At 34.5% G+C, this 16328-nt stretch overlaps 4 protein-coding genes across 6 annotated transcripts; 2 read left to right on the forward strand and 2 right to left on the reverse strand.

The window, feature by feature from the left end:
- LOC104718485 lies at window positions 103-1110 on the forward strand. Of its 2 annotated transcripts, XM_010436245.1 has the most exons (3): window positions 108-161; window positions 373-449; window positions 553-1110. In XM_010436245.1, the coding sequence occupies exon 3, from the start codon at window positions 579-581 to the stop codon at window positions 912-914; it is 336 nt and encodes a 111-aa protein (XP_010434547.1). In that variant the 5' UTR covers window positions 108-161; window positions 373-449; window positions 553-578; the 3' UTR covers window positions 915-1110. The 2 variants fall into 2 exon arrangements, 1 of the variants encoding a protein (XP_010434547.1); XR_756386.2 differs by lacking the exon at window positions 373-449 and having other exon boundaries at window positions 103-161; window positions 553-783.
- On the reverse strand, window positions 1011-2968 carry LOC104718484 (protease Do-like 5, chloroplastic). The gene is made up of 8 exons (XM_010436244.1): window positions 2565-2968; window positions 2296-2430; window positions 2151-2213; window positions 1969-2058; window positions 1752-1874; window positions 1565-1652; window positions 1411-1485; window positions 1011-1299 (listed from the first exon to the last, which is right to left on the reverse strand). The coding sequence occupies exons 1-8, from the start codon at window positions 2853-2855 to the stop codon at window positions 1193-1195; spliced, it is 972 nt and encodes a 323-aa protein (XP_010434546.1). The 5' UTR covers window positions 2856-2968; the 3' UTR covers window positions 1011-1192.
- Window positions 3556-6351, forward strand: LOC104718487 (peroxisomal (S)-2-hydroxy-acid oxidase GLO5-like). 2 transcript variants are annotated; one of them, XM_010436246.2, is made up of 12 exons: window positions 3556-3657; window positions 3934-4093; window positions 4190-4314; window positions 4491-4537; window positions 4629-4706; window positions 4780-4904; window positions 4988-5054; window positions 5143-5205; window positions 5295-5364; window positions 5467-5567; window positions 5664-5768; window positions 5973-6161. In XM_010436246.2, the coding sequence occupies exons 2-12, from the start codon at window positions 3957-3959 to the stop codon at window positions 6159-6161; spliced, it is 1107 nt and encodes a 368-aa protein (XP_010434548.1). In that variant the 5' UTR covers window positions 3556-3657; window positions 3934-3956. The 2 variants fall into 2 exon arrangements, with proteins under 2 accessions (XP_010434548.1, XP_019086796.1); XM_019231251.1 differs by lacking the exon at window positions 3556-3657 and having other exon boundaries at window positions 3957-4093; window positions 5973-6351.
- LOC104718488 (9-cis-epoxycarotenoid dioxygenase NCED2, chloroplastic-like) lies at window positions 7727-9678 on the reverse strand. The gene has a single exon (XM_010436247.1). It carries the CDS (start codon window positions 9560-9562, stop codon window positions 7811-7813), a length of 1752 nt encoding a protein of 583 aa, XP_010434549.1. The 5' UTR covers window positions 9563-9678; the 3' UTR covers window positions 7727-7810.

Consider the following 16328-nt stretch of genomic DNA (forward strand, 5'->3'; position numbering starts at 1 on the left):
TCAAAAATGAGAAAGAAAAAATATTTTAAAAGTATAGGGACTAAAATGTAATTATGTATACAAAGCCTTTTGTTTTTGAGCTTTCTTCTCCTCTCTCTCGGTCTTAACTTAACAATAAGAAAAACTCTGTAATCAAGAACCAAAGACAGAAAGCCCTAAAGGTTTGATCTTTATCCCCAACTCCCTCTTATTATTCGTGTGTAAGGGCATTGACTATTTTTCGGTACCCTCAGTTTTGAATTTACTTCATCAATGTGAAGTCTCTTTTTGTTTTCCCACTTCTGTTTGCATCGCTAGACTCGAAAGTTGTGAAATTAGGATTTCTCCTGGGGAAATTAATTGGATTTTGGTTCATATGTGTTATCTATTTAGACTTTTAGATTCTGGAAGCAACCCTGTTTGAATGATTGAGCCAAGAACCAGATGGTGTTAAAAAGTTTAGAACTTTGGTTAGTTACATCTATAAAGATTCTAATGTTACTCTGTTTCTACATAAAGTTGATTGTTCCCATTTTGTGTTATTGATGTTTACGCTTGTTTTTTGGTTTAAAGCATATAACAAGAATAAGGAGCCTGTTATGGAACAAGAAGCAGAGAGAAGCACCAACATTGTTGCGTCGACCTCTGAAGGGTCAGATTTAGATCCGATAGCACGAGTGAAGAAGCTCTTGTTCCGTCAGATGCTAGTAGGAACCAAAGACGGGAGATTCTTCCTTGGCAATTTCCATTGTATTGACAAGCAAGGAAACATAATTCTCCAAGACACTGTTGAGTACCGTAGCATAAGAAGATCATCTCCTTCACCTACTGAACAGCGTTGTCTTGGTATGATCTTAATCCCTTCCTCTTGCAGAACGTCTTGTCATGTCGATTGCTCTATCGAGGAACAGCTCTCATTGATTCAGCTGAAATAGTAGAGCTTAGAATCTTCCCAAATTTCTCATTAATGTTGTAACCAATAATAGTCTTCTTCTTATCTTGGATGTAGTAGTCTCTTCATTATGCCCAAATTCAAAAACTATATTCCATGTCCTTGTATGACCAATGTTTCACATGTTTTTGTGAAGTTAAATGTATACATACATGCATCGGAAACTCTTTTGGAATTTTTTTGTATTTACATTTAGAAGACAGAAAGTCTGAAACCTCTTATATTGTATTATCAACAACAAGAAGATGTTTTGTTTTTTCTTCAGAATCTGTCTCTGTAAGCTGTTCCATACACAATGAGGTAGGGTACTGTTCGGACAACTGTGTCAATGGGAATAGCAAAGTTCACACCGGAAGACATACCACTCCCTGCAACAACAAAAATTATTCACTTCTATGTTATGCATGTCGACAAAAGCATCGAATCAAAGAACAGAGTTATGGTTATGTTCTTAGATTTGGTAAAAGATCATATTTCACCTTTTCGGGTGAACGTTGCAGTGTTTACGCCTATAGTATGGCCATAAGAATCAAGCAATGGCCCTCCAGAATTACCTATATTACATAACCAAAATCTGTGAGTTTCATACAACTAAATGGGATGAGAAAGTTGATAGACATGTTTGTGAGTTACCTGAGTTAATATCAGCATCTGTTTGAATAGCTTCTCGAATACTCTTCCCATTAGGTGATGGTATCTCTCTTCCCAACCCACTCACTACCTACAGAGCCCCATTATAACAATCCACATTCAAGTGAAATGTTTAGACTTTAGATTGTCTATATGAACACAAACTCAGGATCTTTCTTATTACTCTTACCCCTATTGTCAAGGTGTTTTCATATCCATATGGGTTCCCAATCGCGTAGCAACTTTGACCTACGCGTAGGTCATTCGAGGTACCAAGAACAACCGGATTTAGTTCGCGACCCTCGGTTTCAATCTGGATATATATAGAACAATAGTAAAAAAAGGACTATACAAGTATGACTCAAATGGTCTAAAAATGTGTTCCACAACATTTGCTTAGAAATTACCTTCAACACAGCTAGATCATTATCTGGATCAAGACCCACAATTCTCCCGTCCTTGGTAAATCTTGTTCCCGTAGCATCAACTAGAGACACCTACACAAACAACCAAACTGTGATTGCTTCGTAACTTACTTGACATGGCTTTGTGATTTTTAAGCTACTATTGAAATAAAGAAGATGGAGACCTTACAACGTTGTAAACCAATCTGATCTGTAGCTAACTTGGCAATGACATGATAGTTTGTTACCTACATTGTACAAGATACAAGCTTTTAGTTCTCCAAGGATTCAGAACACAGAAACATAACAGATGGAGGTAGTTTTGCCTACAATGTGACCAAGCTTATCCCAAACGAAGCCTGAACCTGTGCCTTCGATCTTTGCATTTTCCTCATCAGTAAAATCACCAGAAGACGTTTTAGGCAGCTCAATGTCTTCTATGTAAACAACAGACGATGAAGTTTTCTACAAAAAAAAAAAAAAAAAAAAAAAAAAAAAAAAAAAAAAAAAAAAAAAAAATNAAAAAGCAAAATTGTGAATCTTTTTATATCAGAGAGACGAAAAAAATAAAGCTTTTCAAGGAAAGATTAAGGCAAAACCTGAAAGAGATTGACATTTCTATCTTCTTCTTCCTCAAGCTCATCTTCTTTTTCTTTCAATTGCTCCAATGCGATCGCAGATTCCACCGGAAGTCTCTGTTGGTTGGAACCAAGCAGAGTCGACGCGAGCGCCAAACTCGAACCGAAGATGACGATTCTTCTTCTTCTCCGATCAACGACGTCTATATGATTCGAACCGGAGCACGCTAACACAAAATACGACCGGTTAATTGGAGCTACAGTATAGAAGATTGAGGAAAAAGCTTTGGAAGAAGCAAGAGCCATAGTCATGGCTTCTTCTTCTTCTCTTCTTCTTCCTTTTCTAGGAGCACTTCTACAATGGCTCTCACTCAAGCTTCCACTCAGAGATGATGATGATAAGGCAGAGACAGAGAGAGAGTAAATTTCGGTTTGGTTCTAATTGAACAATTTGTTAACCGGATTCATTTTAGGATGTATTAACCATCGTCACGTGACAAGCACACACATATGTTTACACACAGAGTGACTTATATGTGGTGATTAATTTACAAAGGAGAAGTTAGATACTAATACATTGGTTCATGATTGATTACTACTAGCTATGCATGCATCTTGTGCAGTGACTCTTGTTGCTCTGTGACTCCCTGTGACTATTGAATCCAGAGGATGATTCATTAACAACTTAACCATCTCATATATGTTTTCTTTTGGTCAGAAAAGGTGGGAGTGAGCTTTGATGAAAGCTCAGATATTCTTTGTTTAAAACTTTTATATAGCTAGTGTTAGTGATACACTTGTACCACTTGCATAACATTAAGATATCAACATCGTTTCAACAACACCCCATTCACAAAATTGGGGCCAAAAACACAAATGACTAATTTGGTTTAGATCTTATCGATAGTGGGTCTTAAACTAATGTTGTAAAATTAGTGAACTAGTGTTTCTTGGAAACGGACCCATCACGTGACCAATCACACTGACAAATACACACAGAGACGTATGTGTCTTTGTGACTTAAGAGTGTGTCCATATCAGGAATATTCAATTTACATTTTTTTTCTTCGCCACCTTCACGAGAAGACCAAAGTCGCTCTCTAGGCCTCTTAAGGTACGCTCTCTGTTACTTTTTCTTGTTCATGATCGTTCATTTGATTATTGGATTTTAATCGATAATCCAACGAGTCAAGATCCTGTGATTTAGAATCTGGGTTAGATTTTTTATGATTCTTTGATTACTTGTTTGTACTGTTGAGTGTTGGATTGACCTTTTTTAAGTGTCAGTCTCGTTTTTTTTTTTTCTGTTTCTGATTTCTTGAATTCAGGCAATTTTTTACAAAGTGATATTGATGATGATAAGCTGTAATCATATAACTTTTCGTGACAGGAAACACACAAAAAAAAAAAAAAATGGAGATAACAAACGTGATGGAGTATGAGAAGATAGCAAAGGAGAAACTACCAAAGATGGTTTATGATTACTATGCATCAGGTGCAGAGGATCAATGGACACTTCAGGAGAATCGAAATGCTTTCTCTAGGATCTTGTAAGGCAAACAAACAATTACACACAACAAAAAGTTTGATTGTTATTTGGGGGAATTGTAATTGTCTTTGTGTTTGTTTTATGAGTTGGAAAACAGATTCAGGCCTCGGATTCTTATCGATGTAAGCAAGATTGACGTGAGCACTACGGTTTTAGGGTTTAACACTTCTATGCCGATCATGATTGCTCCTACTGCAATGCAGAAAATGGCTCATCCTGATGGTAAGTAATCATAAGTCTTTCTTTCCAGAGTTGTGTAAATGTGTGTAACCAAAAGACAATCTTGTCAAGAAGAATACTTTGGTTTAGAGTAACTTTATCTGATGTTCTTAGCTTAGATTGTTATACTGTTAAAGATCTTGAGTTCACTATGGGAAGTGGTTTTGTTATCGTTGTAGGCGAGCTTGCAAACGCGAGAGCTACTTCTGCTGCTGGAACAATCATGGTTTTGATTCTTTGTCGTCTCTGTCTCTTTCACCTGATTAGATATCTATCTATTTTATGTATTCATGTTCTGTATTCTTTGATGTTTTCAGACTTTATCTTCATGGGCTACTTGTAGTGTTGAGGAAGTTGCTTCCACAGGACCCGGGATTCGTTTTTTCCAACTTTATGTAAGTTTCATATAGTTCTAATTGTTCTTTTGAAAATTTGGCTTTGAATCGTCTGTTTGTTCTCTTGATGCAGGTGTATAAGGATAGAAATGTGGTAAGACAGCTTGTGAAAAGAGCTGAAGAAGCTGGATTTAAAGCGATCGCTCTTACCGTTGATACTCCAAGGCTTGGAAGAAGAGAATCCGACATCAAAAACAGGTGAATGAAACTTCACACCATCACATTAAACCAATTTGGTTTGTTAAGATCTTTTGGTTTACTTGATGGTTGTTATCTTACAGATTCGCACTACCTCGAGGTCTTACGTTGAAGAACTTCGAAGGGTTGGATCTTGGGAAAATAGTCAAGGTTATAAGATAAGACATATAACAAACTTAAATTCGATCTAATAGCTCAATTACTAATACTTGTTGTTTTGCTCTGTTGAAAATTGCAGACGGATGACTCAGGGCTAGCTTCATATGTTGCTGGTCAAGTTGATCAGTCACTAAGTTGGAAGGTCAGAATATGGAACAAGATCAACTCTTTGTTTATTGCCCACCAAGATTCATGTACATAATAATCTCGCTGTCTGTTCTTTTCTTACAGGATATAAAGTGGCTCCAATCTATCACAAGCTTGCCAATTCTTGTCAAGGGTGTTATTACAGCTGAGGATGGTAAGAAAACAGTACTAAGAATGATAAAAATATGCATTAACCGTTTACATAAAGTTTCATAATGATTAGAAAACTAACTCTGATCATTTGAAATTTTGGCAGCAAGAATTGCTGTTGAATATGGAGCTGCAGGGATAATAGTCTCTAACCACGGAGCACGTCAGCTCGATTATGTCCCTGCAACTATCATGGCCCTGGAAGAGGTAGTCCTTTTAACTTTTTAAGTGGATTTAGATTGAAAACTGTTTTCACATAAAGGTTTCAGCTCTCTTTATTGATAAATGGAGCAAAAATCGCAGGTAGTGAAAGCCGTGGAGGGTCGGATACCGGTTTTTCTTGATGGTGGGGTTCGCCGTGGAACCGATGTCTTTAAGGCCTTGGCTCTTGGCGCTTCAGGTGTCTTTGTAAGTTCATTCATCACATACTCTTTAGCTCTTGTAGTATCCCCTCTTTTGCTCTTATCCTTTTCAACTTGATCCCTTCATTATTAATTTTTATTGGAGTAACCCTTTTTTACCTCTTTTTCCCATTGTGCCTCAAAATTATAAAATATTCAAAACAAACCCAAACATAACCTTTGTTTTTGTATTGTACTTTTGTTCGATTAGGTCGGGAGGCCGAGCTTGTTCTCGCTTGCAGCGGATGGAGAAGCGGGAGTGAGGAAGATGCTGCAAATGCTAAGAGACGAGTTTGAGCTGACAATGGCACTAAGTGGCTGCCGTTCCCTGAGAGAGATCAGTCGAAACCACATCAAGACTGATTGGGACACTCCTCATTACCTCCCGGCCAAGCTGTAGGGATCATCTTATTCACTTCTTTTAAAGGTCATCAGAGAAATGAAAAGAGAGATGGATGTTTCAATTTGTGATCCAATAATGTATTCCCATCCAACTTTATAATTGAATATTTTCATTAAGTAAAAGAATTGGATATGAGATTTGTAGCTTAACTTCAATAAATCAATTCGTCATGATGGTAAAAGTACTATGTAAGTTGAGGGACTAGCACTAGTGCTTCATAATTGAGTACTCGGATTTGAACTTTTAAGAGTTAAGATTGTGATTTTCTTGTAAATGTGATAAAATTATATTTAATTTTAGGTACTTTTATTTGTGTAGAAAAATATATTAGCAACAAATAGCTCCATTACTCCACATATATATATATATATATATATAGTAACAATAAATAGCTTCCTTCAACCTCAATATGTTGATTTACTATACAATAATATTTTACAACCTCAATATTTTATAAGGCATCAGAATTCAAATCTTTTTTATTCCTCCAAATAGAACTTTGACTTTTTGCTTGTTTTATAATTGTTATATTTTTTTTTTTTAATAAACGTAGTTTCGAGGTTTCTGATATGGAACTACACATATGGAACATAACAGAACTGATGAAATATATGGGTGTACCTTCACTGTATAAACTATTTGTTTTACGTGACGACCATCAACAGATAACAACAATTTTGGACCAAATAATTCGGATAAAACGAAATGGTTACAACGTACGTGTAACATTAACCATGCAACGTTTGTAAATACCATGAGGTCCATGACATCATCGTCTTCATACATTCATCTGACAATCCCACCGATTGTGTCCAATAATATAGACATATATACGTACATATCGACTCTATGGCCACCATATACGCTTTGCAATATAGTATCTATATAGTATTAACTAGTTTATACAGACGTGGATTCACTTAATACCACAAACACGTTGCCCATCATTTGTAAATTGCTCGAAAACTTCGGAATCTATGGGAATATTCAACAGGCTTTTGCTGGTTTCGGGTGTTTTCAGTATATATACGTACGTACGAGAAAATCTGCGTCTGATTTTCTCATCGTCATTTCTTCAGTTTCGTCATTGCATTAGTCATCTTCGATAGTACTACAGCTAAGTTTCTATAATGCTATACAGAGTCAATGCATGAACCGGTGAACGCAAATGATCCTAATCAGAACCCATGCATATATATTAAGCCATTTACGGAACAATTGTTCATGAGATAACAATGAAAGGCAATTGTTCTATAGAAATGGCTCACTAAAATAACACAATAACCAAGTGTTACGCAATTACGTGAACTGAAGTATAAAAAAAAACAGGATCGCATGATAATCAAGTCATATTGCATAGTCAATTTCTTTATAACATATTTTAATTCTGAGTTTTTATTTTTCTACGTATTATGTTAATTCTGGCTTCTAGGACGGGAACTGGTTCAAGAACAAAATGTTAGTATTTCTTTATGTTTTAAACATATGTCTCTGTCTCTACGATGCATGTCCGAAGAAAGCCAAATCATATAATCTAACCATTCGTTACTAACTTGTATAAATCGTTAGAACAATCGATCGATCAAACTATATCAAACCTATCAATTTTTTCTAATTTATAACATCATCAAACATTACAATAATTATTATAATTGATCCACGAGTTCACTCGAATCCACAAATGTGCCATGGAACCCATACGGTACTCTAGACGGTAGCTTAATCGTAGCTTCAAGCTCTAAACTACCGGCATTAATAATCTGAAGCTCCGACGTCTCTTTGTCTTCGTCATGAACGTGACAAAATATATAACCGTCATCTTCATTTTCTCCGCCGTCACCACCGGGCAAGAAAAACGGTTCACCGCCGTATTTCTCCCCGCCGTAAATGTACTTTTTCATCTCTCCGGTGGAAAGATCGACCTTAGCGAAACCGGAAACTTTTGGCCAAGGATCAGCGATAGCCAAAAACGCGAACCGGGTTTTTCTACCTAACCGGTTCCGGTTAACCATACCGATCTCTAAATTCACATCCTCGTTATTAACCAACAAAGCCCGGCGCGTGGCTTCACGCGTCCTGAGGTTTATCCTGATCTCTGACAAGACGCTCCTCAAGCTCTCGTCTCTCTCGTTGAAGATCGAATCCGCCGGCGTCATACACGACCCGATCACCACGATCTCCTCCGTCTCCGGCGATTCCCACGCGTTCCAGAGATGGAAACAGAACGTCTCCGGCGAATTCACCCAGATGATCTCAGAAGCCTCCGTCGCGTCTTTGTGCATTATCCCCAACCGCGAAACCTTTTCTCCGTCGAAAACCACCGGAGATTTACCGGAAATCATCTCGCCGAGCTTGAACACGACTTGCTGGTCTGGAATCACCACGAAATTCTCCGTAATTGCGAAATCATGGATCATCGTCGGGGTTTCGAGCGGGATCTCCAATTCCGGCGATTTAACGCCGTCCGGCGAGAATCTGAAGTATTTCAGGTCAGGCTTCTTTATGACGTCGTAGCTTAACGCGTGAAGCTCCTTCGTAACCGGGTCGAGTTTCGGGTGGGCGATCATAGCGGAATTTAACTGACCGTCGAAGTCGTAACGTCCAACGGTTTGGAGATCGCCGGTTTTAGTTATTTTTAATTGGTAAGGTAAATCGTCTTCTGACATAGCTAAAAGCCGGTTATTGAAGTAAACCAAACCGGCGTTTGCTACTCCGACACCGTTTTGGTTGTTGATGAGACCGCAAAGCCCACGCGCGTAAAACAGCATTAAACGTGCGATTCCCGAGTGGCCGTGAAGCTCGCCGATTGCTTTCGGAAAAACCGGTCGACCCAATCGTTTCTCTTGAACCAATCTCTCGGTTTTAGTAAACCGGCACGCGTAGCTAGCTGAACCGTTGGTTATTTTAACGTCGTGAACCATACCGTCTCCGTCGAATAAATGGTGCCCAGCTATTGGCTCGAACATGGGATTTGCGCCGTTACGGACATAGACTCCGTCAATGCAGTCAGGGATTGTTCCATCGACGGTGATGTTTCGCCGGACGGGAGATTCAGGTACCGGGGAATAGTTCCCGGCGATTTGAACACGTGGATCGGCGGTTTTGGGAAGAGGAGTATCTTGCTCACGTGAGATCAAAACGCGCTCAGCGGCGTCGATAGCGATGGCCGCCGCTTTTTGGAAAATGTTAAGCCGGAGAGGATTATGTTGAGGCGGAGTCACGGTGGTTCGAGGTGTAAATAACTGGCGTTTTTGGGTTAAGTCCGTAACGTCGATCTGCACCGTGCATTTAATAACAACATTCGGCTTTCTTTTAATGGGCCGAAAGCCCAAATGAGTTTGGGTTTGAGGCCATGTTTTAGCACCACCACTCATCGGCATTGTAAGAAGAGAGACCATGGTTTTGTTTGTTTTGATAGTAGTTATTGAAAGGTTTAGACACTCTCACTGATTGTTTCTTTTTTTTGTTCTGGTCCGAAGGGTGAGAGAAGAGAGAAGAGAGTAGAGAGAAGAGAGAGAGGAAATTTCGATGAGAAGAAAAAAAGAAGAAGGAGAAATCTTATATAGAGTTGGGTAAGAAAGAGAGAAATAGAGGAGAGTAATGAGTAAATGACTAATGACATAAGCATGCCGCATGCGGCAACAAAATAATAAAATGAAAACATTTGAAGTCGTACAGATGAATACTTTGTGATTTTTTTTACTTCTTTGTGTGGAGAAATTTCAAATTTAATGTTATATTTAAATGATAAATATATAGTTTTAAGCTTTTAGCTATATGTTATTTCTGATAGTTTTAGGCTTTTAGCTATTTTATCTGTTGGAATCCAATAAAACAGAAGATTACATTCATCTTGTTGACAAAAGATGATAACTATTTTTTTTTTCTTCCAAATATTTAAAATACACTAGCTTCAACATTATGTATTATCTGTGTACTCATCAATCAAAAACTGATGTTTAAGGATGATAAATTCTCCAAATGATATAAATCATGCTTTATAAATGACGAACAACCAAAAAAGAGCCGGTTATTGAAGTAAACCAAACCAGCGTTGAAGTAGATAATTTCAAATTGAGGGTTTAAAACGATCACTACTGTTATGAAACTTGCTCTTTGGAAACTTGGTAACCGATTGAGATCTAAAATAAATAAATTAATTAACGAATTAAAAACTTGATAGAAGAAAGAGAAGATCCTAAAGTTTCAAGAAAGTACCTTTCTCAACAAATACGAAGAGATCAGTAGCAGTAATAAATAAAATTTGAAATTTTCGAGAGAAGAAATGAAGCAGGAGGAAGTCCTCCTCATATAAATGCGTGGACGAAGATACCACGTGTGTATATCACTAAGCCAACACGTGAACTCACAACATATAACTAAAGTATAGGAAAAAAGATTGTCATATACGGAATACGGAATGCATCGCCATACATACCAATTATGTTATAGGACACTCAACTATATAACTATATGTATTGTATAGCCACATATACGAAGTATACGATGTTAGGTGTATATGACCGGCATAAATGGTCTAACAAACCGAGATTCTATATATATGATATCAAGTACATAATATCATATATTTCATATATGTAATCATGTAATATATAGTTTGTATAGTTGAATTTCCTTTATTATAATTGGCAGGTGTGGTTATGTATTTTGCCGTATTTCAATAGCTGATAATTTTTTTCTCTAAAGTATACGTGAATAATAGATTTATAGCAATATTTTTAATGAATATACAAATAATAAATAAGCATACGAACGTTGAGAAGAACATAGAACATGCAGAACATTTCTTACCAGAAAATAATAATAATTAGGATTATGTGTCAATAAGTAGAGAACTAAGGTCACTTCAATATATAAATATGATTAAAATAATATACATTTTTTTTTTAATTTTTAAATTAACCTTACAGGATTGCTGCTGTTGGTGATAGTGTAAATGGACGTAGAGGATAAACTAGTGCCTCTCTCCCTAGGTCGGTCAGGTGTTGGAATTGTCAGTTGTGATTTTTGTTTCTCTCATTTGAGGGTTTCTAAAAATTATAATACTCAAAAATTTTAGATTTTATCACACAAATGTACTCTATCCAGCCATTTTATATAGATTATGATTTCTGTTAAATAGTTTTAGCCTTGCTTTGTAACAGTTCAGTCAATTAAGTATAGTTTATCTAAATATGTGCTTCTTTTGCCACATAATAACGCTAAGAATTATAATTTACAGTAATGCTTGTTCACTCTAGCCAGTACCTAATTAATATTATAAAGCTTTCAGAAACATTCATTTTTAATATAATTATTTGTTGATCCTAATTGATGTATCTGATTACAGTTTTTTTTTTGACATCATGTGATTACAATTCAAAAAGCGAATCCGGAAAAAAAGACGAGTCAAGATTTGATGTATGGATGTTCAGATTCAATGCACATAAAGATGCTGAGACTATAGTACCCATCAAACCAAACTGAATACACTAACCGAAATTTATAATGTAGGGATGGACGTTCAGTTTTTCGGTTTGGTTTTTTTGGTTTTATAAAAATGAAATCATAAAGAAACCATATGTAATTCGGTTTGGTTACGGTTCAGTTTTTTCGGTCTATGGTTTTTTCGGTTTCATCAGAAATGAAACCATATAAAAACCAAATGTATCACAGTTTGGTTCGGTTTCGATTTGATTCCGGTTTTTAACGGTTATTTCATGCTTTTAAAAAATAAATAGTTGATACATAACTAAAAATAAGCATAAAAGTAATTATGAATATATATAGGTTAGGGAATAGAAACTTAGGTTAAGATTTTGTAATTCGATAGATTAACAGGAGATCAATAATTAAACCCCAATAAAGAAAAAAATTACTTATATTGTTATACAATATAAATTTATAAGTTTGAGAAACTAATTAGTAATTATATCTAATTATCCTAAATTTTTATAAAAAACCAAATAAACCATTCGGTTTTACGGTTTTTAACCAGACCAAACCTAAACCAAATGGTTAATTAAAATGAAAACCAAACGGATTTTTAGTTTTAACCATAACCAAACCAAACCATTTATTTCGGTTTGGTTGGGTTCCGTTTTTCGGATTTCGATTTTTTTGCCCACCTTAATATATATGTTGTTAAACCTAGGAACAAAAAAAAACCTAAATACTTTGGCCTACATGTATGACAATATAATGTTATGATAAAGAGTATGACAACATAATCTTCATCTATAAAAATATTGCTGGATTTTGTTGCGATTAATGTGGTAATTATGCTTTTTCATTATTTAATGAATGCTAGTATTATTAAATTTTTAGGCGCCTGCTGTTTTGGGTTATCAGGTTAAAAGGGAACATATAAGTAGATGATCATACGTACTAGAAATGATAATTTACAAAACAAAACACATGTTGGTACGTAGTGATATTTTGAAGGAAAAAAGTAAGTGATAGTAGTATTTTTGTAAACTATGGGCAAAAGGCACAAAAAGCGGTGATATGTTTGATCCCATAATGATGCTAAATCAATTGTCTTCTAACGTTGTAATCTCACAATTTCTTTTATTAACTGATCATTTTTTTTTTGATAAATTGATGATCTATTTAAACATAGTAATACGCTATATTCAATTTTCTCAAATAATTGGAGCTATAGAAAGATTATTTACTATGGAAAGATTAATGGCAGTTTATTTACTTGTTAGAGAAGACCTTACATTAGGCTATAAAACTAAAACCATCATCGAGTTTTTTGACTAGAAAAATGCAATAAAAGATAGTCAAAATAGGCAAAAACATGATGATTGCTATCTAAATCGTTAGTCAAAATAGGCAAAAACATGATGATTGCTATCTAAATCGTATAAAGTGTTTGAATGTTGCTAGCTAGCTAGATCCAATTGTTAGTACGTGTCCAAAATCTTGAATAAAAAAGGTATTTTAAACACGTTGAGGTGGTATAATTTATATGAATTAATAATGAATGTGGTTATGCCAAGAAAATTAATGTTATTTTAACCTGTCAATATTTAGACTTTGCTATCTACCTATGAGATAAAGATGAGTAGAAAGTATTTTGATTGGTAAGATCAAAAACAAATTCGAGAGTGGTTAATAATAGAACTAAGGCAGGTAAGATATAAGCAAATCAAGAAATGTGTTGACCATGGCATCCTAGCCATTATCAAAATTTGATCATGACCATTCTTTTACGTCAATGACCAAGCCCATTCACACTCGCACAATTCAAACACCACTAATAAAAAAAATAATAACTAACGATAAAGCTTCATATACATGGAATGAGTTAAGTGCTGCAGATTAACAAGAGATTTTTGTTTTTTTTCCCTAAAACATAATCGTTTCAACCAGTTTTTGTTCTTTGACAGTTTACAACTCCCGTATTCCACTGGATTCTTCAATTTAAATTTATAATAAACACTACCATTTTTTCCTTAATTATGAAACCATTTGAGAAAAAAACATATTTGTAAGAAGATGTCGCACGTATTTTATTCATCAAAAAGGCGAAATATTTGAGAATTGATGATTTGAAATATCCACCGACCTCAACAAAAATAAAACTTTTCCAAACTTGAAGGGGGCCCTGACTAATATAAAATGCCCTAAAGTATAACTAAATCATGAAAATTGGGATCCATATTTCTTTATTTAGTTAGGTTCTAATTATAAATTAATTGCCGTTTGTAGTTTCTTTTTTTAAAATTAATAAAATCTCGGGGGACCTTGGTCACCCGGTGTTCAACCAAAAAAAAAAAGTTAGGTTCTAATTATAAAAACATTACTAATATTAATATTAAACTTCGATAGTCTTTTTTTTCTTTTTTTTTTTGTTTTTTGGTCAAAAAACTTCGATAGTCTATCGCTTCAAATATACGCTATAGTTTCCCTACTCATAATGCTAATTTTCTAAACGTATATACGAGAAAAAATCTACCTCTTTTAAGATTAGCTATAGAGCTTCAATGAGTAAATTATGGTCTTAGTGATCTAAACTATGTGATAACTCTTAATTCTTTAGAGATTAGCTAGTCTAAGAAATGCATATTTACGAGAATAGAACTGAGAAAAACGAGAATCAAAAGTTTGTAGAGTTGTGTTTTTTTAGTCTTTTCATTATTTACATATAGTGGACAGCTTGTTGACTAAAGAACCGACTTGTGTGGTACAAAAGGCACAAAGAAAATGAAATGTTAGTTTTTCTTTTGTTAAAGGAGAAAATAAAATGTTTAAATAACTGAATCTTGATAATGTTTCAGGGAGAAAAGTTATTATAACTAGAACTCCATGGGAAATGTCATTTGGTATACGTACGATGTGGTAAGACACGTCTATATTCAGATAGTTAGACTGTATAAGTTTCANGAACTAAGGCAGGTAAGATATAAGCAAATCAAGAAATGTGTTGACCATGGCATCCTAGCCATTATCAAAATTTGATCATGACCATTCTTTTACGTCAATGACCAAGCCCATTCACACTCGCACAATTCAAACACCACTAATAAAAAAAATAATAACTAACGATAAAGCTTCATATACATGGAATGAGTTAAGTGCTGCAGATTAACAAGAGATTTTTGTTTTTTTTCCCTAAAACATAATCGTTTCAACCAGTTTTTGTTCTTTGACAGTTTACAACTCCCGTATTCCACTGGATTCTTCAATTTAAATTTATAATAAACACTACCATTTTTTCCTTAATTATGAAACCATTTGAGAAAAAAACATATTTGTAAGAAGATGTCGCACGTATTTTATTCATCAAAAAGGCGAAATATTTGAGAATTGATGATTTGAAATATCCACCGACCTCAACAAAAATAAAACTTTTCCAAACTTGAAGGGGGCCCTGACTAATATAAAATGCCCTAAAGTATAACTAAATCATGAAAATTGGGATCCATATTTCTTTATTTAGTTAGGTTCTAATTATAAATTAATTGCCGTTTGTAGTTTCTTTTTTTAAAATTAATAAAATCTCGGGGGACCTTGGTCACCCGGTGTTCAACCAAAAAAAAAAAGTTAGGTTCTAATTATAAAAACATTACTAATATTAATATTAAACTTCGATAGTCTTTTTTTTCTTTTTTTTTTTGTTTTTTGGTCAAAAAACTTCGATAGTCTATCGCTTCAAATATACGCTATAGTTTCCCTACTCATAATGCTAATTTTCTAAACGTATATACGAGAAAAAATCTACCTCTTTTAAGATTAGCTATAGAGCTTCAATGAGTAAATTATGGTCTTAGTGATCTAAACTATGTGATAACTCTTAATTCTTTAGAGATTAGCTAGTCTAAGAAATGCATATTTACGAGAATAGAACTGAGAAAAACGAGAATCAAAAGTTTGTAGAGTTGTGTTTTTTTAGTCTTTTCATTATTTACATATAGTGGACAGCTTGTTGACTAAAGAACCGACTTGTGTGGTACAAAAGGCACAAAGAAAATGAAATGTTAGTTTTTCTTTTGTTAAAGGAGAAAATAAAATGTTTAAATAACTGAATCTTGATAATGTTTCAGGGAGAAAAGTTATTATAACTAGAACTCCATGGGAAATGTCATTTGGTATACGTACGATGTGGTAAGACACGTCTATATTCAGATAGTTAGACTGTATAAGTTTCAGTTTTACAAAAAAAAAAAAAAAAAAAAGACTGTATAAGTTTCACAAATGTATTTTAGATTTGAGTATAAAGAAAGATTTTTAAAGTTTGATATTTATTAGATAATTCTCATAAATATAAATACAATAAGTTCTTTTTTTTTCTCGAAAAATACCATTATTAATTGATTTTCTTTTCAAAAATAATACTGGCAGTCAGAATCTGTTTATTACATCATATGTGCAATCAGTTTAGTCAAGGCTAGCCTACTTGACCTTCAGTCGCAAACAATGAATTTATCAGAAACAAATTGCTAAGAAAATATTTATTGTAAATTATTTCTCTTAGAAATAGAACTATGTACAGTATGCATATATAGGGAAATATTTAGGTTCTTGTTATTCGTATTTTATGAAATTTGGATGAGCTAGACTTTGTCGGAATAAAAGTCAAATGCTTCTACCAAAAAAAGAAATCAGATAATCTTTTAAGAATATAGAAAAAAATATAGGGATCTTCCTTGTCAA

The sequence above is a fragment of the Camelina sativa genome, chromosome 10, assembly GCF_000633955.1.
Source record: "Camelina sativa cultivar DH55 chromosome 10, Cs, whole genome shotgun sequence".
NCBI lineage: Eukaryota > Viridiplantae > Streptophyta > Magnoliopsida > Brassicales > Brassicaceae > Camelina > Camelina sativa.